This window comes from Rhinopithecus roxellana, chromosome 20, assembly GCF_007565055.1.
Source record: "Rhinopithecus roxellana isolate Shanxi Qingling chromosome 20, ASM756505v1, whole genome shotgun sequence".
In the NCBI taxonomy this organism is placed as follows: Eukaryota; Metazoa; Chordata; class Mammalia; order Primates; family Cercopithecidae; genus Rhinopithecus; species Rhinopithecus roxellana.
In genome coordinates, this window is record NC_044568.1 from 24,359,729 (window position 1) to 24,383,576 (window position 23,848).

A 23,848-nucleotide genomic window follows, 5' to 3' on the forward strand; every position below is an offset into this window, starting at 1 on the left:
GAGAGAATGAAGAAGAGTCAAAGATGATGGCTCAGGTTTCTAGCAGAAAAAAAAAATGGTGCCACCAACAGAGACCATAAAAGAGGAGAGGAGAAAGTTTAAGTTGGTTACCTTTTTAGACACAACGAGTCCTGAGGTATATGGGTTTCTTTCATGTGCAAATCTTTAGCCACTAACTGGGAAAAGACAGATTTGTTATATGTTAACAAATATATTTTCCTTAATAATTTCCCTTGAGATTTTATTTGCTTTTTGTTGTCCAGAAGTTTCCAACATTTGTGTAGTCAGTGCTGTTCATCTTCATTTATATTTCTGGCTTTAGTTCATAGAGAGAGCCTTTCTTTTCCACAAATGATAGAAGTATTTACCACATTTTTTTCTTGTTCTTCTCTGCCTTAAATGTTGTATTGATCAGGATTTTATTTTGATGAGTAGGATTAAGTAAGTAAAGAAAACAGAAGAGCATTTTCGGTTGTTAGAATATGATTAACATGACTTCGTTTCCAAGGTGTAGTATAAAATATGAAATACTGAATTTTTCTTTTAAAAGTACCTCTGACATTTTTGTTTTAATGCTGTTGATGTTTCAGAAATACTCTGCTGTTTGTTTCTGTCAGAATTAAAAAGGCTGGACAAGGTGGCTTGCACCTGTAATCCCAACACTTAGGGAGGCCGAGACGGGAGGATCTCTTGAGGCCAGGATTTTGACACCAGCCTGGTCAACATAGCAAGACCCAGTCTCTACAAAAACTAAAAAAAAAAATTAACCAGGTGCAGTGGTGCGTGCCTGTATTCCCAGCTGCTTGGGAGGCTGAGGCAGGAGAATTACTGTAATGGGGTTAAGCCTTGGATTTTCAGGTTGTGGTGAGCCGTGATTCCACCACCGCACTTGTTCTCCAGCCTGAGTAACAGAGGGGTACGCTGTTTTTTGTTTGTTTGTTTTTATTTTCTTTTCCTTTTTTTTGAGACGGGGTTTCGCTCTTGTTGCCTAGGCTGGAGTTCAATGGCGCAATATTGGCACACTGCAACCTCCGCCTCCCGGGTTTTAAGCTATTCTCCTGCCTCAGCCTCCCAAGTAGCTGGGTTTACAAGCATGCGCCACAACGTCCAGTTAATTACTGTATTTTTAGTAGAGATGGGGTTTCACCATGTTGGTCAGGCTGGTCGCGAACTCCTTACTTCAAGTGATCTGCCCACCTCAGCCTCCCAAAGTGCTGGGATTACAGGCGTGAGCCATCGTGCCCAGCTGCTGTTTCAGGAAAAAAAAACAAAAAGACCCCCAGATCTTGTATTTTTTTATAAATCAAAATTAAAATAGGTATTTCATGTATTCTGACAGCAGGAGGATGCATTAGCACAACAGGCCTTTGAAGAGGCTCGGAGAAGGACACGCGAATTTGAAGATAGAGACAGGTCTCATCGGGAGGAAATGGAGGTGAGAGTTTCACAGCTGCTGGCAGTAACTGGTTAGTACTTTCCCCCAAACTCTCAGGCTGTGTTTGTGATGTTTGTGCATAATGCTTTTTAATGGTTTAATTTTGTCTTTCATTTTTAAAAAGTTGTATTCTCTGACTTTGTATTTATTAAATGTAATTGCTGTAAAGAAATTTATTCTAATTTTAAGGTTGTACATCAATTCCTCATTCATTGATTTTCATAAAAATCATTTACTATAATAAGGTATATTTTCTCTTAATTCATTTACTCAAAATCTCACCTATTTTTTTTCTTATTTTTCAAATTATTTGTAAAAACTAGCTTATGTTAACATAGACTGCATATTTTTAGAACGTTATTAAAACTCTTTGGAGTAATATTACTTTCCATTTTCCTATGAATATTTATCTTGATTTTGTAGCTATAATTGTCGGTCATTTGTGTGATTTTTAAAGGAAAATTTAATATTTTCAAACTATTCAAAGAACGGAATTAACAAACTTTCTTTTAACCTTTCAATTGGAAAATACAGAAACAGAAATCAACATTAACAAATCTGTAGCTTCCTTTGCTGGTTTACTTAGGATAAATTTTTTAAAAAAATAATAATAAATCTATAGCTGAATGAATTATTGTAAGGCTAACATCCTTACAACCGCAGTTTGGTCAAAAAATAAAACTTCCAGCCTGAGCAACTCTGTCTCTACAAAAAGTAAGAAAATTAGCTGGGTGTGGTGGCACATGCCTGTAGCTTTAGTCACTTGGTAGGCCAAGGTAGGAGAATCACTTGAGCCATGGAGTTTGAGGTTACAGTGAGCAGTAATTGTGCCCCTGAATTCCGGCCTGGATGACAGAGTGAGATCCTGCCTCTAGAAAATAAATAAATAAAACATAAATAAAACTTTGACAGCTATCCCAGCAGTTGCTTCCGTATATACATCTAATCATGACTTTCTCATGATTTCTGCTCAAAAGTAATCATTATTTCGATTTTTTTTTTTTTTTTTTTTTTTTTTTTTTTGAGACGGAGTCTGGCTCTGTTGCCCAGGCTGGAGTGCAGTGGCGCAATCTCGGCTCACTGCAAGCTCCATCTCCCGGGTTCCCGCCATTCTCCTGCCTCAGCCTCCCGAGTAGCTGGGACTACAGGCGCCCGCCACCACGCCCGGCTAGTTTTTTGTATTTTTAGTAGAGACGGGGTTTCACCGTGTTAGCCAGGATGGTCTCGATCTCCTGACCTCGTGATCCGCCCGTCTCGGCCTCCCAAAGTGCTGGGATTACAGGCTTAAGCCACCGCGCCCGGCCTTTTTTTTTTTTTTGAGATAGAATCTTCCTTTGTTGCCCAGGCTGGAGTATAGTGGCGTGATCTCGGCTCACTGCAGCCTCTACCTCCCATGTTCAAGTGATTCTCCTGCCTCAGCATCCTGAGTAGCTGGGATTACAGGTGCACACCACCATGCCCAGCTAATTTGTGTATTTTTAGTAGAGGCAGGGTTTCACCATGTTGGTCAGGCTGGTCTCGGACCCCTGACCTCATGATCCACCTGCCTGGGCCTCCCAAAGTGTGGAGATTACAAGCGTGAGCCACTGCGTCCGGCCCATTATTTCCATTTTTTTTTTTGTTTTTTTGAGACGGAGTCTCGCTCTGTCGCCCAGGCTGGAGTGCAGTGTCCGGATCTCAGCTGACTGCAAGCTCCGCCTCCTGGGTTTATGCCTATTCTCCTGCCTCAGCCTCCCCAGTAGCTGGGACTACAGGTGCCCGCCACCTCGCCCAGGCTAGTTTTTTGTATTTTTTAGTAGAGACGGGGTTTCACCGTGTTAGCCAGGATGGTCTTGATCTCCTGACTGCGTGATCCGCCCGTCTCGACCTCCCAAAGTGCTGGCATTACAGGCTTGAGCCACCGCGCCCGGCCTTTAGTTAATTTCTTGTGTTTCTTTGGTTTTAGTACCCATTGAAGTTTAGTCTTGCCCAGTTTTAAAATTTGATCTTTTTTCCCCCGCTTTTTCAAATCTACCATGTTGGTTTCTGAATTTTGATGTGTCTTTTAATTGACAATAGAATTTTAACCTTTTTTACACAAAATTGTACCCTGCTTTAAGCAGACCTCAATTACAAAAATTAATATTCAAAGTATATACAAATTGTTCAGAAATACCGATTTTTTTTTAAAAGTATATTCTAGGGCCAGGTGCGATGGCTCACACCTGTAATCCCAGCACTTTGGGAGGCTGAGGCGGGAGGATTGCTTGAGGCTGGGAGTTTGAGACCATCTTGGGCAAAATAGCAAGCTCCCATCTCTGCAAAATATAAAAAATTGGCCAGCATAGTGGCACATGCCTTTCGTCCTAGCTACTCAGGAGGCTGAGGCAGGAGGATAGCTTGAACCTAGGAGCTTAAGGCTGCAGGAGCTGTGATCATGCCACTGTACTCCAGTCTGGATGACAGAGCAGGACCCTACCTCAAAAAAAAAGAAAAAAAGGCTGGGCGCGGTGGCTCAAGCCTGTAATCCAAGCACTTTGGGAGGCCGAGACGGGTGGATCACGAGGTCAGGAGATCGAGACCATCCTGGCTAACACGGTGAAACCCCGTCTCTACTAAAAAATACAAAAAACTAGCCGGGCTGAGGTGGCGGGCGCCTGTAGTCCCAGCTACTGGGGAGGCTGAGGCAGGAGAATAGGCGTAAACCCGGGAGGCGGAGCTTGCAGTGAGCTGAGATCTGGCCACTGCACTCCAGCCTGGGTGACAGAGCGAGACTCCGAGACTCCGAGACTCCCTCTCAAAAAAAAAAAAAAGTATATTCTAGCAAAAATAATCAAGATAAGAACTAATGTGTTTGAAGAAGAATGTCAAATGTTACTGTATATTATGCTTCAAGTTTATAAACTTCGTATCAACATGAACACTTCATACAAGAAGAAATAGAAAAAGCACACATTCATCTTTGGTAATCAAAACACATTAAAATATAATTACAGTATGTCAACTAATAGAACCATTTCCAGGTGTTAAAAATCAATATTATGTACCTAAGATTGTTAAATTCATGTCCTACATACTTTTGGAATCTACAGATAGTAGAATAGTGGTTGCCAGGGGAAATGGGGGTTAGTTATTTAAAGGATATAGAGTTTCAGTTTTGCAAGATGAGAGTTCTAGTTGGTTGCACAACAGTGTGAATGTACTTAACACTACTGAATGTATGCTTTAAAAATGGCTAAGATGGTAAGTTTTATGATATGTATATTTTATCACTTTTTTTAAGTTTTAAAGTCAGTGTTACATAATGAAGAAAATTTGGGTTTTTTCCAAGCACAAAATTATATGAACACTATTATTTAAATTAAGGTGTGTGTGTGTGGACATACAGTGGCTAACAGCCCAGACTCTACAGCCAGACAGAAGTCTGAATCTGGCTCTGTCATTTACTTTTCAGCTTGGACAGCTTACTTCACTTTTCTATGACTGAAGTTCCTCATCTACAGAATAGGTGTAATAATCCTGCCTGTCATATGGTCATTGTGAGGATTTTACATGAGTAGATACATGTGAAACCACTTTGAGTATGTGCCATTGACTAGGTGTCATGCTATTATTATTGTTAATTTTTTTTTTTTTTTGGAGGCAGTGTCTCACTCTGTCGCCCAGGCTGGAGTGCAGTGGCCGGATCTCAGCTCACTGCAAGCTCCGCCTCCCGGGTTTATGCCATTCTCCTGCCTCAGCCTCCCGAGTAGCTGGGACTACAGGCGCCCGCCACCTCGCCCGGCTAGTTTTTTGTATTTTTAGTAGAGACGGGGTCTGACCGTGTTAGCCAGGGTGGTCTTGATCTCCTGACCTCGTGATCCACCCGTCTCGGCCTCCCAAAGTGCTGGGATTACAGGCTTGAGCCACCGCGCCCGGCCTATTATTAATATTATTTAAAGTACTACATAAAATTTCTGGTTGTGTGTTAAAATATATTTACTTAGAATACATTTAAAAATCAAGCCTATTTAGTGTTTAGTGTATGAAGTAAATTTTGTGTGTGTGTGTGTGTGTATGTGTGATGGAGTCTCACTCTGTCACCCAGGCTGGAGTGCAGTGGCACAATGTTGGCTCACCGCAACCTCTGCCTCCCGGGTTCGAGTGATTATCCTGCCTCAGTCTCCTGAGTAGCTGGGATTACAGGTTCCCGCCACCACACCTGGCTAATTTTTGTATTTTTAGTAGAGACGCGGTTTCACCATGTTGGCCAGGCTGGTCTCAAACTCCTGACCTCAGGTGATCTACCTGCCTCAGCCTCCCAAAGTGCTGGAATTACAGGAATGAGCTGCCGTGCCCAGCCTTGAAATAAAATTTAGTATCTTGTTTTGGGGGGCAGATAGGGTCTCACTCTGTTGCCCAGGCTGGAGTGCAGTGGTGCGAACACGACTCATTGTAGCCTCAACCTCCTGGGCTCAAGCAGTTCTCCCTCCTTGACCTCCCAAAGTGCTGGGAATACATGTGTGAACCACTGCACACAGCCTAAAATTTAGTGTCTTTCAGTGATTGCTAGATCTCTTTGTCAGTGAGTTAATTAATCTAATGGGCTGATAGCAGCTGAGGATATCCCCAAGCATACTTGTTAGCTAAGGGAAGAAAATGGAGGGATATATGTGATGTATTTGTTTTCTTTGATGCTGTTATAATTCTTGTGATTTTCATATGTGAATACAAGACTTCCACACCATGCCCTTTCATTCTATATCTGTAAAATTTAGGATCTTTAAAATGTGTAATATACATTTTTTATAATTCTGAACCTTTTTGCTCATGCCATTTGTTCCCTGATGTAGAATGTTCTTTTCTGTCCGCCAAGGCCCAACCTGAATGTTGTTGTTAAATATCAGACCTTTCCTTAGTCTTCTTAATCATAATCATAAAGCCCTTCCACTCTGTAGCACTTTTTATTTCTACTAGTGTTCTTATTGAACAACATGTTGAAACAATTATAAACATTAGTGCCCTCCACTTTATGGCAGTCCCATGAGATGGAACCGCTGATTTTTGTGTCTTCCACATTACCTACCACAATGCTTTGTACACTGCTTAGTTGTTCATTGGATATCTACAAAAAACAGCCCCTATCCTGACTGTCTGAAAACTAGAATTATAGGAGAGCCTGCTAGGATAGTTCAAGTAGATAATACATATTGATGGTGTCGGGAAAGATTCTAAATATAATCTGTTGGTTTATATTAACTAGTTAAGTAAAGTAATAAACCCCAAGTGTGTTGGGCTGTATTCTGCATTAGGGACTGAAAAATATATAGATTAAAATGCGTTGTTTCTGTCTTTGATCAACTCTCAGTCTTGAGGGAAAAGGATGGATAAACAGATCATTGCAGTGTACTTTTGCAACCACCATACACAATGGAGGTTCAAAAAGGGGACAGTGGCAGTGTAGAGGAAGCTTAAGTCTGCCTCTGCTTGGGAGATTCACAGAATAGTACATTTCGAGGGATTTGAAGGAATAATGTGTTTTGCCAGCTGGACAAGTTGGGGAAAGCATTCTGGGCAGGACAAACAGTGTATGCAAAGGCATGGAGGAGTAAGAGAGCCTGCCAAGTCAGAGAGTGTGATTGGTCAGTATTTCTGGAGCAAGCTAACATGGCCTTAAATGAATATAGGAATCATTTTCTAAAAAGTGCTCTTCAGCTGCATTATATTTGGAGATTAACTATTTGACAATTAATGGAACAACTATTGAAAGCTTTTGTATGTATTTTGCTTTACGTAAAACTCTAGATTGATTGACTAAGAATTGTCTGTTCTAAATTGCAGTGGCTCACACCTTTAATCTCAGCACCTTGGGAGGCTGAGGGAGGATTGCTTGAGCCCAGGAGTTCAAGACCAGCCTGGGCAACATAGCAAGACTTTGTCTCTACAAAAAATTTAAAAACTAGCTGAGCATGGTAGCGTGTGCCTGTTTTCCCAGCTACTTGGGAGGCTAGGTGGGAGGATCACTTGAGCCCAGGAGGTCAAGGCTGTAGTGAACTATGATTGTGACACTGCACTCCAGCCTGGGCAACAGGTCAAGACCCTGTCTCCCCGACCCCACAAAAAAAAATTAAATAAATACATTGTTAATTTGATTTTTCTAATTTAAAATGTTGGAAGTCTATTTTGGTATGTGAGTTTATATGTATATATGAACAGAAATATAGTCTGTTGATAGAAATGTCACATAATTTCTTGCTCAGATAGATTGTTTCTACTTGTTTTTTTGTCAGTGATTGAAAGCATGGTCTTTGTAGTCAGGCGTAGTTGAGATTCCTGCTCCATCACTTGCCTCAAGAGCCCTAATTTTCTCACAGAAATTGAGTATTAAATGGGAAAATGCTTGTAAAGCACTTAATATGATGGTTGGTATGTGTATACCTACAGTAAATAATAGCTCTAAAGTACTTCTTTAGCACTAAAAGCTCCACCATAATGCTGGTTCCAGTTAATTGAATTATTTGGCTAACAAGAACATCCTTTTAGTTCTCTGAAGTGTTTCAGAGCACTTTCCCTGCATTATGACCTAGAGCATAGAGAAAACAGTTATATTTTCATCAATGATTTAAGATCCTGTAGTCCCTTATGGCAGTAATTTAAAACATCAGTTCTTGTAGAGAACTGTCATCTAGAAAATTGGGCTGGAATCTGACTCCAGCGCATACACTGGCAATCACATAGTGGAGTTTGGGGTTTGTGTGTCTTTTGGCACTTTGTGTGTATGTATTTTGCTTCTCTTTTTTTTCCATCCATAAAAAATTCCTAATGTCAGCTTATTTTCTTACAGTTTACCTTCTTTTTCCTAAAAAGAATATCAGAGAAAAATGTTATTTCCCCTCTGTAATTCAGATATCTTTAGAGATTCAAACATTATCTAATCTAACATTATTACAGTTGATGAAACTGAGAATCTCCAAAAAATTGACTTGCTCTCCCTCAAATATTTGGTTAATGGCAGAAAAAGTGAGTATTTAAACCAGTTTCCTAACCAGGAGGCCTGCACAAATACAGCTTAGTGCTGGCAAATTAATTTCCACACCACCCATAAAGACGCTTAAGCCGAAAAATAAAATCTGCCAGGAGGGATTAAGAACCGTTTTGCCTGGAATAGAAAAGGCTGAGGCAGAAAAGAATAATAATGGTTCTAGTGGGTGGTCCTGATGCCTGGCTGGAGAGGAGGGCCAGAGAACAGTGGTAACTCGTGGGTGGCAGCAACTCAGTAAACGGCCTGTGGAAGCTTGAGATCCTGGCAGCACAGAGGCTTAGGGATGTCCTCCACTGTTTGGATAACCTCTGAGGCCTCCAGCCCTGCCATTCTAAACTTGTAACAGTGGTGCTCCTGAGTATTTAATCTGTGTGTAAGGTTAAGATTACTAAGAGGGGGAAGCAGAACTCCAAGTGGTTGGTGGCCCTAGGGGTTTTGATTTTCACCAATGTCTTTTAACCTGAAACTAATTCTGAAATTCCTTGAGCCTACTTCCATTTCACCATGTGTAAAATTTAGAAAGTTTTCAGTCCTTCATGATAGGATTTAGTGTTTTCTTTTTCTCATTTTTCTGGAAAAGCCTATTTCAGTAGTACAATATTTTTGTTACCTTTCAGAGGTAATGGCAGATTATCATTAACTTGAAGTGAGAAACTATAGTGAAATGCAGAAGCATTGTTTATGTTAGTAACCTTTACCAAATACTCTTAAATCACTGATATACATTAAAATGATATACATAAGGTACAGAATACTGTGTATAATATCTTACTCTCTGGGTATTTTTCTTACTCCGTGGGTGATTTTTGTTTGAATGTGCATAGTCATTCTCTAGTAGGATATGTAAGAAACTGGAACTAGAAACTATGGGGGAGAACCAGATATCTGGGGGGCAAAATAAGCAAATTATTATTTTTCACTATATTATCTTCTATACCTTATGAATTTTGTATCATTAATTACCTATTTAGAAAAAAATAGAATTTGCTTTTAGTATTACACAGAATAATGAAAACAGAAGATTCTAGACCTTGCTATCTCTATTCTCTAGCATATAGGCTGTTTTTTATGTGAAACCCTTCCTTCATTTGAAATTGTATACAGAGCCCCACTGTATAAAATAGTTTTTTTTAAAGGCACTGCTCTGGGCAAAGCCAGGGTAGGGATTGTTCTGGTCTCCCTCCGGTGTCCCTGGGGGTGTTTTTACGGCACCCAGTGGGTGGCAGAACATAACGAGGACTCTGGATGTAGTGGAATGAGCACGAGGTTTTGCATCAGGGCTCCACTACTTGTTGCCACATAGCTTTGAGAAGATTGCCTATTCTCATTGAGCCTCATCACTAAAACCTCCCTCCCAGGTTGTCGCAGAGCTCAGTATCTGAGGCTTAGAATGGGGACTCAGTGGAAGCCAGTTTCTTTACCCCTCCTTTCTGTGCACTTGGCTCACAACATATCTGGAGTGGCAGGAAAGCAGTAAAAGTAGTCATATCCTAACTTTAGATTTCGAAAGTCAAAGATACTATTTTGCCAAGCTATTTTAGATTCTGGTGTTTTTTGTTTGGTGGATTGGTTGGTTTGGTTTTTGAAACAACCAGTAAAGGATTTTGGACTTTTCTTGGCTTTGTTGGAGGCTACCAGTTACTCTGGGGGTTGAGTAGTGACTAGAAGTGGGTATGAAAAGAACTTTCCACATTCTGGTAATGTTAGTTCTTGACCTGGATGCTAGTTAGGTGGGTGTGTTCGCTTTGTGAAAATTCATCATTACATACTTAACAATTTGGGCACTATTCTGTACTTGTATAAAAAGAAGGCTTTTAAAAAGAAAAAATAATCACAGACGTTACTTTTGTGAAATGCTGTCCATTGGCATCTGTTGCCATATAGAAGCATCCTAGTGCCTTTTCTGAGAATCCTTCCTTGATCTGAAAATGTTGACTTGTTTCCCATGGCCTTTCTTTTTGGGGTATATATGTCTATAACTAATTCAGATGTCTTTTGTGAAGGAAGATTGAGGTTAATAAAGGACAGATTTCATGCTCTGATCATAGTTAAGTTGGAAAGATAGCAACTTATACACTACTCTCTGTTTCTAGAGACTGCCTTCAGCTTTATTGGCCTCTTGACCTAAACCTGTAATATAGCACTCTTGGCTCTTAACTCAGCTCCAAGGTGACAGGGTGCTTAAAGATATTTTCTCTATTATCTTAAAAATGCCTACATTTGGTTAGATTATAAAGTGGCAGCAAATAAATGGTTGTCTTTAATGTCAGAGAATGGGTAAATTATTGTTTATCCTACTATAAGCAATTTTAATACAATTCAAATCATAGGAGAATTTTATGTGGAAACTATTTGGAAATAAAAACAGGCAAAAAGTTTTATGTGGTTTTTGTATTTGTATTTTGCATAGTTTTGGGGGCTTCAATTCTGTGTGGTCCAAGAAAAAAATCTCAGCCTCTTATTTATTTTAAATTTGCAAAGACTTCAGTTTTCAAATCATTTAACTCTACCAATATTCTTTCTTGTGTATGGACAAATCAACATGAGAACATGTCTGTACTAGGCCTTCCTGGGATGTATTTTGGGTAATGGCAATAGATGAGAATGAACTGGGAGTATGAACTCAGACTGAGAATGAGAATCGGAAGAGGATTAATGAATGAGGAAAAGGATACAAAATCTGACTTCCCCCACTACCAGAGGAAGAGAGTCTTGGTTCTCTATCAGAGGAGCTATAGACTTTATTAAGATTTATTTTGTTTCAGCCTTGTTTTAGTTTCTAAAACTTACTCTATCTGCAGGATACGGATTTTTCAACATTTGAGTAGTTATTTGAAAAGTTCATAAATGTAAATGCGAAGTGATGAGCAACTTTGTTATAATAACAGCATCATGAGTGCATCCTATGTGCCAGGCAGTAAATACATTATAATTTTGGCTTTATATTTGCTTTTTAAATGCTCTTGTAAGTTACATCTTCATTTTGAGGAACCGAGGCTAAGAGAGAATAAGAAACTTGCCTAAGGTCACATAGCTAAAGTGGTAGAGCCATTGTGGTCCAAGCCCAGAAATGTAGATTCCCACTATTCCATTTTAAAATGTTACTTTATATTTAAAATTTTCCTTAGGTTGCATACTTTGTAAGAACTATATTTTTTGACATGCCTGTTGGACCCGCTCTCGCAGACTGCTTATCTGACAGATGTTTATAATTGTCTGCTGACCTTTTTTTAACCTTTTAAAATTTTTTTTTTAATTTAAGTTCTGGGATACATGTGCAGAATGTGCAGGTTTTTTACATAGGTATACCTGTGCCATGGTGGTTTGCTGCACCTATCAACCCATCATCTAGGTTTTTGTTGTTGTTGTTTGTTGTTGTTGTTGTTGTTTTGAGACAGAGTTTCACTTTTGTTACCCAGGCCAGAGTGCAATGGCACGATCTCGGCTCACCACAACCTCCACCTCCCAGGTTCAAGCAATTCCCCTGCCTCAGCCTCCCGATCATCTAGGTTTTAAACCCTGCAGGCATTAGGTATTTTTCCTGATGCTCTCCCTCCCCTTCCCCCCGACCTCTCGACAGGCCCCTGTGTGTGTGATGTTCCCCTCCCTGTGTCCATGTGTTCTAATTGTTCAACTCCCACTTATGAGTGTGAGCATGCAGTGTTTGGTTTTCTGTTCCTGTGTTAATTTGCTGAAATGATGCCTTCCAGCTTCATCCATGTCCCTGCAAAGGACATGAACTCATTCTTTTTTATGGCTGCTTTTTAACCTTTTTAATGAGTTTGGGGAAAGTGCATTCCTTTCTCTCGTGTTGGGACTTAAAATTTGTGCTTTGAGGCCGGGCGCGGTGGCTCATGCCTGTAATCGCAGTACTTTGGGAGGCCGAGGTGGGCGGATCATGAGGTCAGGAGATCGAGACCATCTTGGCTAACATGGTGAAACCCCATCTCTACTAAAAATACAAAAAATTAGCTGGGCGTGGTGGCAGGCGCCTGTAGTCCTAGCTACTCGGGAGGCTGAGGCAGGAGAATGGCGTGAACCCAGGAGGCGGAGCTTGCAGTGAGCCGAGATCGGGCCACTGCACTTCAGCCTGGGTGACAGAGCAAGACTCCGTCTCAAAAAAAAAAAAAAACTGTGCTGTGTGTCTCCTCCAGACTTAGCAATAGGGAGAACTAGCAGTGACTAAGGAGGCTGACATTAATGCCAATTGTAAGTTAAAGGCTCATCTTTTCCATAGGTCTCATTCTGTGTTCTGACTCTGCCTCCAACTATGTTACTTAGGGGAAATCACTTAACCTTAATCTTAGGCTGTCATCTGCACAATGAGAGTTGAATCAGATCTCTCAAGTACTTTGCCACTCTAAAATTCTATAATTCTGTGTTCAGAATTTTATTTATTTTTCTCCCTTCCTTCCCCCTGAATTTCATTTATTTCTTTATTTATTTTGAGATAAAGTCTCACTCTGCTGCCCAGGCTGGAATGCAGTGGCCGGAACTCGGCTCACTGAAACCTCTGCCTCCCGGGTTCAGGTGATTCTCCTGCCTCAGCCTCCCGAGTAGCTGGGATTACAGGTGCGCACCACCATGCCTGAGTAATTGTTGTATTTTTAGTAGAGATGGGGTTTCACCATGTTGGCCAGGCTGATCTCGAACTCCTCACCTCAGGTGATTTGCCCGCCTTGGCCTCCCAAAGTGTGGGGATTACAGGCGTGAGCCAAGTGGTGCAGTCTTATAGCTCACTGCAGCCTTAATATCCTGGGCTCAAGCAGTTCGTGCCTCAGCCTTCCAAGTAGCTGGGATTCCAGCCATGTGCTACCATGCTCAGCTAACTTTTAAAAATTATTTATAGGGGCAGGATCTCACTACGTCACTCAGGCTGGTCTTGAACTTCTGGGATCAAGTAATTGTTCCACCTCAGCCTCCGAAAGTGCTGTAAACTGTAGGCATGAGCCACTATGCCCAGCTGTTCTTTTAGCCAAGTATCAAACATAAAGTGAATACTGCAGTATCTGGACATAGTACACACTCAATAAAATGTAGTTGTTTTTGTTAGGGAATTTTCCCATGAAGAGTTTTCAGCAATTTTTTTTTTTTTTTTTTTTTTTTGAGATTTCAATATTAAAAGAATGGAGATCAACCAAGAAATTTTCTTCATTCTGGATACCCCCTCCTCGTGGCTATTTCTGCATAGCTCTGGCCAGTAGGGAAAACTCAAGCTGCTAGTGTCTGTTCTTTCATCTCATTTGGAGTCATCTCATGACTACCTCCTAGCAACTCTATTTGCCTTGTTCCTGGGAGATGATATACTGAGAGAAAACAGGAGAGCAACTGGTAGTAAGAGATCTGTAGGACAAAATGTTGAGATTAATTCTTCATAAATACTAAGAACAGATTTGTGTTCTGAAATCAGACTCATGGATGTGTGCTTTATATTAAAACCCCAATTCTGAAATAACTGTTATTAAAAGGTTAGAATCAAGGGCCTATGACTGAGGAGAAGGAAACTAGAAATTACAAACTTTATGCTTTTAGGATGATGGAATTCAGCGTTTCCTTGCCATCATGTAGTATAGTTTATTTACCCATAGAGGAAATCCTTCAAAAACATCCAGCCTTCATTAGAAAACTGCCACAGTAAGAAGTTCTGCTTCTTAAGGCAGCTGCTTATTCGGCTGTTAAGTTCTAGTCCTATGGAAGCTATTTTACTGAACCTAAATCTGTGTCTGTATTTGTTTCCTTCATATGACGGTCAATACATTTTCCCTTCTAGCATTAAGTGTCCTCCCAGATATCTCATTCTTCCCTCTTCTGCTCTCATTTGTACTGTTAGACTTCCTCCCTCTTTTTTTTTTTTTTTTTTTTTAAGAGATGGGGATCTCACTATGTTGCCCAGGCTGGTCTTGAACTCCAGGGCTCAAGCAGTCCTCCCACCTCAGCCTCCAAAGTGCTGGGATTTACTAGCATGAGGCACCATGCCCCCAGGCCCCTCCTTTTTGTTCCTACTCTTGACTCTTCATCACAGTGTCTTTCCTTACATCTTCCTCAGTGCCTTCACAATGTAAATAGAAACGAAACCCAAAAATAATAGCAAAACAACTTTTCTTTACTCCTGTTCTCTGTGCTTTTATCAAAAATGTAATATTTTAAACAAATCCTGGCTATTTCTGTGCAGCTGTGACGAGTAGGGAAAACTCCAGCTGCTGATGACTGTTCTTTGTCATATATTTGGAGTAATCCTATTATTAAAATAATTCGAAAATTACTTTTGCCCCAAGACACAAAAGCTGAAATACTCTTCACAAAGTATTGTTGGTAGGTTAGTAGTGATTTATACATATATAATTAGGATTGATTTTTTCCTCAGTGTTTTTTCATTGCTCAGCCCCTTTCTAAACTTCATTGACTGAAAGCAGATGCTTATATCACCATCTCTGATGTTGTAGAATTGATCTATCCTTACACTACGTTTAGCATTGATTGTGTATGGAACATAAATTGCTTTTCTGACGCATATGTATTCCACAACTCTTTCGGTCTGTGACTATGCACTATAACCTATTTAATTGAAAAGAATGTGCTAAAATTTAGTCATTGTCCATTCTGCTTACAAAAGCAGTTAAAACATGCTAGAGAAATATATCAAAATTTTAAGAAAGAGGCCGGGTTTGGTGGCTCACGCCTGTAAATTCCAGTACTTTGAGAAGCCAAGGCAGGCGGATCACCTGAGGTCAGGAGTTCAAAATCAGCGTGGCCAACATGGTGAAACCCTGTCTCTACTAAAAAAAAAAAAAATTAATTGGGCATGGTAGCACATGCCAGCTACTCAGGAGGTTGAGGCATGAGAATTGCTTGAACCTGGGAGGCTGAGGTTACAGTGAGTTGAAATCAGGCCATTGCACTCCAGCCTGGGCAACAAGAGCGAAATTGTGTCTCAAAAAAAAGGGCTGGGCGCGGTGACTCACGCTTGTAATCTCAGCACTTTGGGAGGCTGAGGCGGGCTGACCACCATCGTGGCCAACATAGTGAAACCCTGTCCCTACTAAAATACAAAAAATTAGCCAGGCGTGGTGGTGCATGCCTGTAGTTCCAGCTACTTAGGAGGCTGAGGTAGGGGAATTGCTTAAACCCAGGAGGCGGAGGTTGCGGTGCGCCAAGATTGCACCACTGCACTCCAGCCTGGCGACAGAGGAAAGCTTTTTGCTCAAACAACTGGTAAAATGGAGTTGCCGTTATCTAACATAGGAAAACTCTTGCTGCTTGGGAAGGTGAGGCAGGAGGATCACTTGAGCCCAGGAGTTGGAGGCTGTAGGGTGCTGTGTTTGTGCCTGTGAATAGCCCCTGCACTCCAGCCTGGGCAGCACTGCAAGACCTCATCTTTTTGTTTGTTTGTTTTTCTGTTTTTTGGGGGTTTTTTTGTTTTTTTTTTGTTTTTGTTTTTGTTTTTTTGAGACATAGTTTCAATTCTGTTGGCCAGGCTGCAGTGTAATGGCACAATCTCGGCTCACCACAACCTCCGCCTCCCGGGTTCAAGCGATTATCCTGCCTCAGCCTCCCGAGTATCTGGGGTTACAGGTGCCCACGACCACGCCTGTCTAATTTTTGTATTTTAGTAGAGATGGGGTTTTGCCATGTTGGCCAGGCTGGTCTTGAACTCCTGACCTCAGGTGATCTGCCCACCTTGACCTCCCAAAGTGCTGGGATTACAGGCATGAGCCACTGCCCAGCCGACGTCATCTCTTAAAAAAAAATTAGTTCAGCCGGGCATGGTAGCTCATGCCTATAATCCTAGCACTTTGGGGAGACTGATGTGGGTGGATCACTTGAGCCCAGGAGTTTGAGACCAGCCTGGCCAACATGGCAAAACCCCATCTGTACTAAAAATATTTTAAAAATTAGCCAGGTGTGGTGGTGCACGCCTGTAATCCCAGCTACTCTGGAGGCTGGGCAGGAGAATGACTTGAACCTGGGAGGCGGAGGTTGCAGTGAGCTGAGATTGCACTACTGCACTCCAGCCTGGGGAACAGAGAAGACTGTGTCTCAAAATAATAATAATAATAATATTATTATTATTACTGTTATTCATGGAAAGTATTTAGTACCAGATTCTGGATACAAACAGATGTTTGTGCTTGGCCAACATTTGGAGGCAGTAAAGAAAACTTATAGAATAAACACATAATAGAACTTGAGAAGGAGACTATGTATATATATATAGTCTCCCTATTAAGTAATTTACCTAAGTGGTTTAAATAGGAATGTTTAAAGTGAATCTTGAAATCTCGGTGTTTATAATTGTCAAGCCTCTTTTTTTAAAAAACAGAAGCGTGTGATCAACAGGAAGTTTTTTTTTTTTTTCTAATTTTTATTTCATAGACCTAGTGAAGCTTCTTAATTGTTAAATATTGTTATAACAATACATCGGGGCCAGGCGCAGTGGCTCACGCCTGTAATCCCAGCACTTTGGGAGGCCGAGGTGGGAGGATCACGAGGTCAGGAGATCGAGACCATCCTGGCTAACATGGTGAAACCCCATCTCTACTAAAAATACAAAAAATTAGCCGGGTGTGGTGGTAGGCGCCTGTAGTCCCAGCTACTCGGGCAACTGAGGCAGAAGAATGGCATGAACCTGGGAGGCAGAGCTTGCAGTGAACCAAGATTGCACCACTGCACTCCAGCCTGGGAGACAGAGCGAGACTCCGTCTCAAAAAAAAAAAAAAAAAAAAAACACCTGGGTGGTACATGGTGACTCATGCCTGTAATTCCAGCACTTTGGGAGGCCAAGACAGGCAGATGGCTTGAGCCCAGGAGTTCAAGACCAGCCCCGTCTACATGGTGAAACCCTGTCTCTACAAAGAATACAAAATTTAGCCAGGTGTGGTGGCGTGTGCCTGTGGTCCCAGCTACTCAGGAGTCTGAGGTGGGAGGATTGCTTGAGCCCGGGAGGCAGAAGTTGCAGTCAGCAGAGATTGTGTCATTGCACTCCAGCCTGGGCAATAGAGTGAGACCTTGTCTCAAAAAAACAACAAACAAAAAATACATCTGGGGCCAGGCGCGGTGGCTCACGCTTGTAATCCCAGCACTTTGGGAGGCCAAGGCAGGCAGATCACCCGAGGTCGGGAGTTTGAGACCAGCCTGACCAACATGGAGAAACCCCGTCTCTACTCAAACTACAAAATTAGCCAGGTGTGGTGGTGCATGCTTTTAATTGCAGCTACTGAGGAGGCTGAGGCAGGAGAATCACTGGAACCAGGGAGGCGAGGTTGCAGTGAGTGGAGATTGCACCATTGCACTCCAGCCTGGGCAACAAGAGTAAAACTCCGTCTCAAAAAAAAAAAATCTGGGAATATAAGTGCACCAAGGACTCTAATTTTATATTTCTATTTTTAACATGAGACAATACCTTATCCATAATAAAGTGCTACATTTTTCAGTCATATAATTAGTGGAACATATATTTCTCTGTGACTTAGTTTTTTTATTTGTAAAATAGAGATAAATAATAGCACTTATGTCATAGGTTATTGAGAGGGATTAAATTAGTTCTAGCCACATCCTATTGCATGTGCCTGTAGTTCTAGTTACTTGGGAGGCTGAGTGAGACAGGAGGATTGGTTGAGCCCAGGAGTTTGAGGCTGTAATGTGCTATGTTCTTACCTGTGAATAGCCACTGCAGTCCAGCCTGGGCAACATAGCAAGACCTCATCTCTCTAAAAAATTATTTAATTCATGGAAAGTACTTAGAACAGTGCCTGCAGACAGCTGATACTCAATAAATGTCAGCTATTACTAAAAGGAAGAGTTTGCTTCTAAGGCACTTGGCTAATGTGTTACTCTTTTTTCCAAAACTGCAAATATAGATTTGTTGTTGGGTTTTTTTGTTTTTTTGTTTTTTGTTTTTTTGAGATGGAACCTCACTCGTGTCATCCAGGCTGGAGTGCAGTGGTGTGATCTCAGCTCACGGCAACCTCCACCTCCCAGGTTCAAGGGATTCTCGTGCCTCAAGCTCCCAAGCAGCTGGGATTACAGATGCCTGCCACCATGTCTGGCTAATTTTTTTGTATTTTTCATAGAGACAGGGTTTCACCATTTTGGCCAGGCTGGTCTCAAACTCCTGACCTGAAATGATCTGCCCGCCTCAGCCTCCCAAAGTCCTGGGATTACAGGCGTGAGCCACCGAGCCCAGTGCTAGATTCGTTGTTCTTTTATATGCAGTACGTATTTATGGTGATTGTCTTTTGAATAAAAATGGTTTTTATTCTTGATTGTTAAGGAAACTTTAGTAAAATATGTCAGACTATTTTATTATTATTTTTTGCCTGTTACATGTGAATATATTGGTTGAAAATTTTTTAGTTATGAAGTTTTTCTATGTGCTACTGTCTTGTATTTTATATATCTAGCATTTTGATGTCGAAACACTTTTTGACCCCAAATTATGATTTTGTCATTGCAGGCAAGAAGACAACAAGACCCTAGTCCTGGTTCCAATTTAGGTGGTGGTGATGACCTCAAACTTCGTTAATTGATAGCACAGCAGATGTGTGCTGCCCATCTTTACATAGACATTGCTTCTAGTTGGCAGAAATAATTGATTAAAAGACCAGAAACTGTGATAACTGGAGGTACTACAGTCTGTTTCTCAACCTTAGGCAGTAATAGACATCACAAACTGCCATGGTTTTGCACTATGATTATACCTGCATTTCTAATTTTTTAAGCATGTAGCCAGTAATAATTTGAAGTTTTTTTTCTATGCAAGCTTACCTTGTTGGCATTATTTTAGGGAGTTAAAACTATCTACTTGTAAAGCTCCTTTTCTTCCACTTTAATTTAAAAGTTGATGTCATTTAAAAACAGGTCAAGAAATTAAAATTGTATCAGAGGGTTTTCTCTAATCATTTTTTCTAATTTTTTTTTTTTTTGTACTTCTAGATGTTTTGGTTATACAGCTTCATTTTAGATAAGCATTCTTGTTTTGTGTTTTGTTTGCCCCATTCCTTTTGTGTTTTTATAGTCTATAGCATTTTAAAACTGCTGATGTTTGCATTATTTACAGGCTAAAAACCTAGTAGCATAGAGCTGTCTGCCACAGCCTTCTGACAAAGTTTACAGTTATTAAAGTTGCAGTATCCTTTTAAATGCTAGTAATCAGCACTCTTTCTTTCTTTCTTTCTGTCTTTCTTTCTGTCTTTCTTTCTGTCTTTCTGTCTCTCTTTCTGTCTCTCTTTCTTTCTTTCTTTCTTTCTTTTTAAATAAGAGACAGGGTTTCACAGTGTTGCCCAGGTCTCGAACTCCTGGCATCAAGCGATCCTCCTGCATCAGCCTCCCAGAGTACTGGGATTACAGGCTCTTTATTTTTACACATAGAAGTTTTAAATTGGTATTAACTCTGAACTCTGCCCCAGATTGTTTTAGCTTCTGTTCTGTAATCATGAGTTTGGTTGGAGATATTCTCCATAGATGATCTTCTACTGAAATGCCTAAAGAAGTCACAGGCTGGCTTCTGTTTTATTCAGGGATTGTTTTAAAAAGTCAATCAGAAAAGGGATACTGGAGCTTCTTCATGTATGTAACAGCATATTAAACTGGAGACAGTGATGAATCAGCTACAAAGGTAATACTATATTAAAATCATGTTTAAGATAGCTGCTTTTATGTGTATTTTATATTGCATGCTTTTGTAAAAACATGCTGGGTGATGATAAAAGATTAGTTTTAGAGAGAAAATGTTCATCTCTGCAGAGGATACATTTTCTTCCATTAATTCTGGAAAAAACATTCACAGTTATATATATGGTATTTTGCAAAAGGACTATTAATAGAACCTTTTGAGATGAAATTAATGTAAGAATATTTTTTAAATAGGCTTACTGTCAAATTGAGTGCAACTTTTTTTTTAGATACAGACTGGAAAAATGTGCTAAGTCATTTAGCACCTCCTTACAAATATTTTTCATGGTCACATTTATTAAATGTTACTACATTTCTGAATTTTTGAAAAATGTATTTTATCATAAAATGGCATTATTTTAAAGGGTGAAAAACTGACACAGTCAATTCAGAAAATGAACTGAAGTCTGAATAAGGTCATTGCATTTAAAAAGCATATAACTACTTGATTGATGAGGGAGGTGTTACTTTCATTGTATATAGGTCTTATTTCATAAACAGATATCCTGGATCAGAATAAAAATATTTGTTATATATTTGAAGTCATGCATGGTAAGAAGTGTGTTTAAATTGTTATAAACAATAATGCATCATTAAAGGCCATGCTGATCTTGCATAACTATAAGTACTATGAATTTGGTTGGTTTTGGTGGTGTACAGCTCACATGTTTACACACTCAGTGCCCTAATTTGCCCTGAGGGAATTGCTTTTTAAGTGATCCTTACAGTGGTGTTTTATGTTACTTTATTACAGAGCTCCTTGGTTTTTTACTTCTGCAGTTAAATTTTTTTAAATAACTTGATGATGGTACATTTTCCTCTATTGTCTAGCTAAGGGCTTTCAGTCCACCAGTAAATAAGATCAAATGCTATTAAATGTTCCTATTACCATCCTTCTGTAAATACTGGATTTTCCTGTCATTTAGCACCGTGCTGCTTCTGTCTGTCTTAATGCTGGCATTAAGATCATGAGCCCTTTTTCTCCAGTAGTACAGGCTTTGAAAACTACTTCTATTAAGTTATTGGTGCAATTTGATATTTTTTCATAATCTGTATTTAAACAAAATTACATCATTGCATCATCTTTTCTAAATTCATCTCCATTAAAACTTGCCTTAAGCTACCAGATTGCTTTTGCCTCCGTTAGCCATACTGTGTGTTTGTTTAATTTACTTTCACAATAAACTTCTGTGTAGTAAAAACAGGGTCTTGCCTCTTTACTGACCTAACCCAGTGATTTCTAAGAAAGCAACAACAGTGGCATCTAGTGGTAATTTCTGTTGATTCCAAAGAAGACTACTTTAAATATAGGTATCACAAGGTATACAAATCCCCCAGTGTATATTACGGTTTTCAAGAAATCTGGCATGATTTACCCATCCTGTGAGATATGACCATAAAGTAGTGATAGTTGGGAGGAAGAATTTTGAATTACACATCCAAATTAGTTCCATCTTTCAAGCTAGTTGTTTTGGAAATATACAGCCATTTTGATTGTGCTAGTGTTATATCAAACATTCTTAAGACTCATGGCATTTTCCTACAACAGAAAAGCCCTTTTCTTTGGAAGTATACCTTAAGATTGACCTGTAATAACAGATTTACTCATTAACCACCAGACTTACTGCAAATGACAAAAATGCCTTTAAATTCTGAATTGACACCATTAAGGGAAATTCCAAAGAGGATTCATGCCCTTAATTTCAAAAAATTGAGCAGTAACAGCGTGGTTTTAGTAAGTATATCACTTCTAAAAACGTAATTGAATATGCTAGCTCGGGGCTGCTTGGTGAAAAATATCTTGATTTATGCCTCATTTGGCAATGGGGAGCTTTTCAAGCTATAAACCATTGTATTATCCATAAGACATTACCCCAAAACTTAGCAGCTTAAAACTGTGAATACGTATTATCCCACAGTTGAGTCACAAATCTGGAAGTAGCTAAGATCAATGGTTCTGGTTCAGAGTTCCTCACAAGGTTAGAGTCATCCTGGGCTACAGTCATCTCAAGGATTGGCTGGATGAAAGATCCCCTTTCAAACCCACTACTGTGGTCATTGACTGGCCTCGGTTCTTTGCAGCCTGCTAGATGAAAGGCAGATGTTCCTTGCTAGGTGTTGGACAGAGACCTTCTTCCATTTCATGCCCACTTGGGTCTTTCCATAGGACGGTGCACAGCAGGGTAGCTGGCTTCCCCCAAGGCAAGTGATCCAAGAGAGTACACACCCAAGTTGAAAGCAATTTTTGAGATGGAGTCTCGCTCTTGCCCAGACTGGAGTGCAGTGGCACGATCTCAGTTCACTGCAACCTCCGCCTCCCGGGTTCAAGCGATTCTCCTGCCTCAGCCTCCCGAGTAGCTGGGATTACAGGTGCCCATCAACATGCCCGGCTGATTTTCGTATTTTTCAGAGACGGGGTTGCACCATGTTGGCCAGGCTGGTCTCAAACTCCTGACCTCAAGTGATATGCCCGCCTCGGCATCCCAAAGTGCTGAGATTACAGGCGTGAGCCACCATGCCCAGCCAAAAGCACAGTCTTACAACTGAATCTTGGGCTGCCATATTGTATGTTAAAATCTAGTTGCTGGATCTCGTCCACACTCAAAGGGGGAGGAATATTAAGCTTCATCTGTTGAAGGCGGGGATGTCAAAGCGTTTTTGGACGTCTTTCTAAACCACCGCAGTGATGTTGAGGGGTGACAATGTGCTAGCAGCTCTCACTCTCAGCGCCTCCTCGACCTCAGGGTCCACTCTGGCGGCGCTTGAGGAGCCCTTCAGCCCGCCACAGCACTGTGGGAGCCTCTCTGGGCTCGCCGAGGCGGGAGCCTGCTCCCTCTGCTTGCGGTGAGGTGTGGAGGGAGAGGCGCGGGCGGGAACCGGGGCTGCGCGTGGCGCTCACAGGTCAGCGCGAGTTCTGGCGGCCCGAGCTTGGCGGGCCCCACACTCGGAGCTGCCAGCCGGCGCCGCCGGCCCGGGGCAGTGAGGGACTTAGCACCCGGGTCAGCAGCTGCAAAGGTTGTGCCGGGTCCCCCAGCACTGCCGGCCCCTGCGTGCACCGTGGTCGAATTCTCGCTGGGCTTCAGCCGCCTCCCCGCAGGGCAGGGCTCACGACCTGCAGCCCGCCATGTCCGAGCCCTCCCCTCCGCGGCGTGCTCCCGCGCGCCCATGTGTCCCCGATGGGCGCCGCCCCCTGCTCATGGCGCCCGGTCCCATCGACCGCCCAAGGGCTGAGGAGTGCAGGCCTGGCTCAGAACTGGCAGGCAGCTCCACCTGCAGCCCCGGTGCAGGATCCGCTAGGTGAAGCCAGCTGAGCTCCTGAGTCTAGTGGGGGCTTAGAGAACTTTTATGTCTAGCTAAGGGATCATAAACGCAAAAATCAGGACTCTGTGTCTAGCTCAAGGTTTGTAAATACACCAATCAGTACTCTGTATCTAGCTAACCTAGTGGGGACTTGAGAACTTTTCTGTCTAGCTGTCGGTCTAGCTAAAGGATTGTAAACTCACCAATCAGCACTCGGTGTCTAGCTCAGAGATTGTAAACACACTAATCAGCACTCTGTGTCTAGCTCAGGGATTGTAAACACACTAATCAGCACTCTGTCAAAATGGACCAATCAGCTCTCTGTAAAATGGACCAATCAGCAGGATGTGTGTGTGGGGGGGTGGTGTCAGATAAGAGAATAAAAGCAGGCTTCCCCAGCTAGCCAGTGGCAACCTGCTCAGGTCTCCTTCCACATGGTAGAG

At 41.4% G+C, this 23,848-nt stretch overlaps 1 protein-coding gene across 3 annotated transcripts in view; it reads left to right on the plus strand.

Moving 5' to 3' along the window:
* CBFB (core-binding factor subunit beta) overlaps positions 1-21,307 on the plus strand; it is a 77,552-nt gene extending 56,245 nt beyond the window's left edge. For 2 of the 3 annotated variants that reach the window (XM_030925214.1, XM_010355148.2), the window contains 2 exons: positions 1,340-1,435; positions 18,889-21,307. In XM_030925214.1, coding sequence (XP_030781074.1) covers positions 1,340-1,435; positions 18,889-18,957 — 165 coding nt within the window. In that variant the 3' untranslated portion in view covers positions 18,958-21,307. Of the gene's footprint in view, positions 1-1,339; positions 1,467-18,888 lie in introns of all 3 variants that reach the window. The other variant, XM_010355149.2, reaches the window with a different exon arrangement.
* The last annotated feature ends 2,541 nt before the right edge of the window (positions 21,308-23,848 follow it).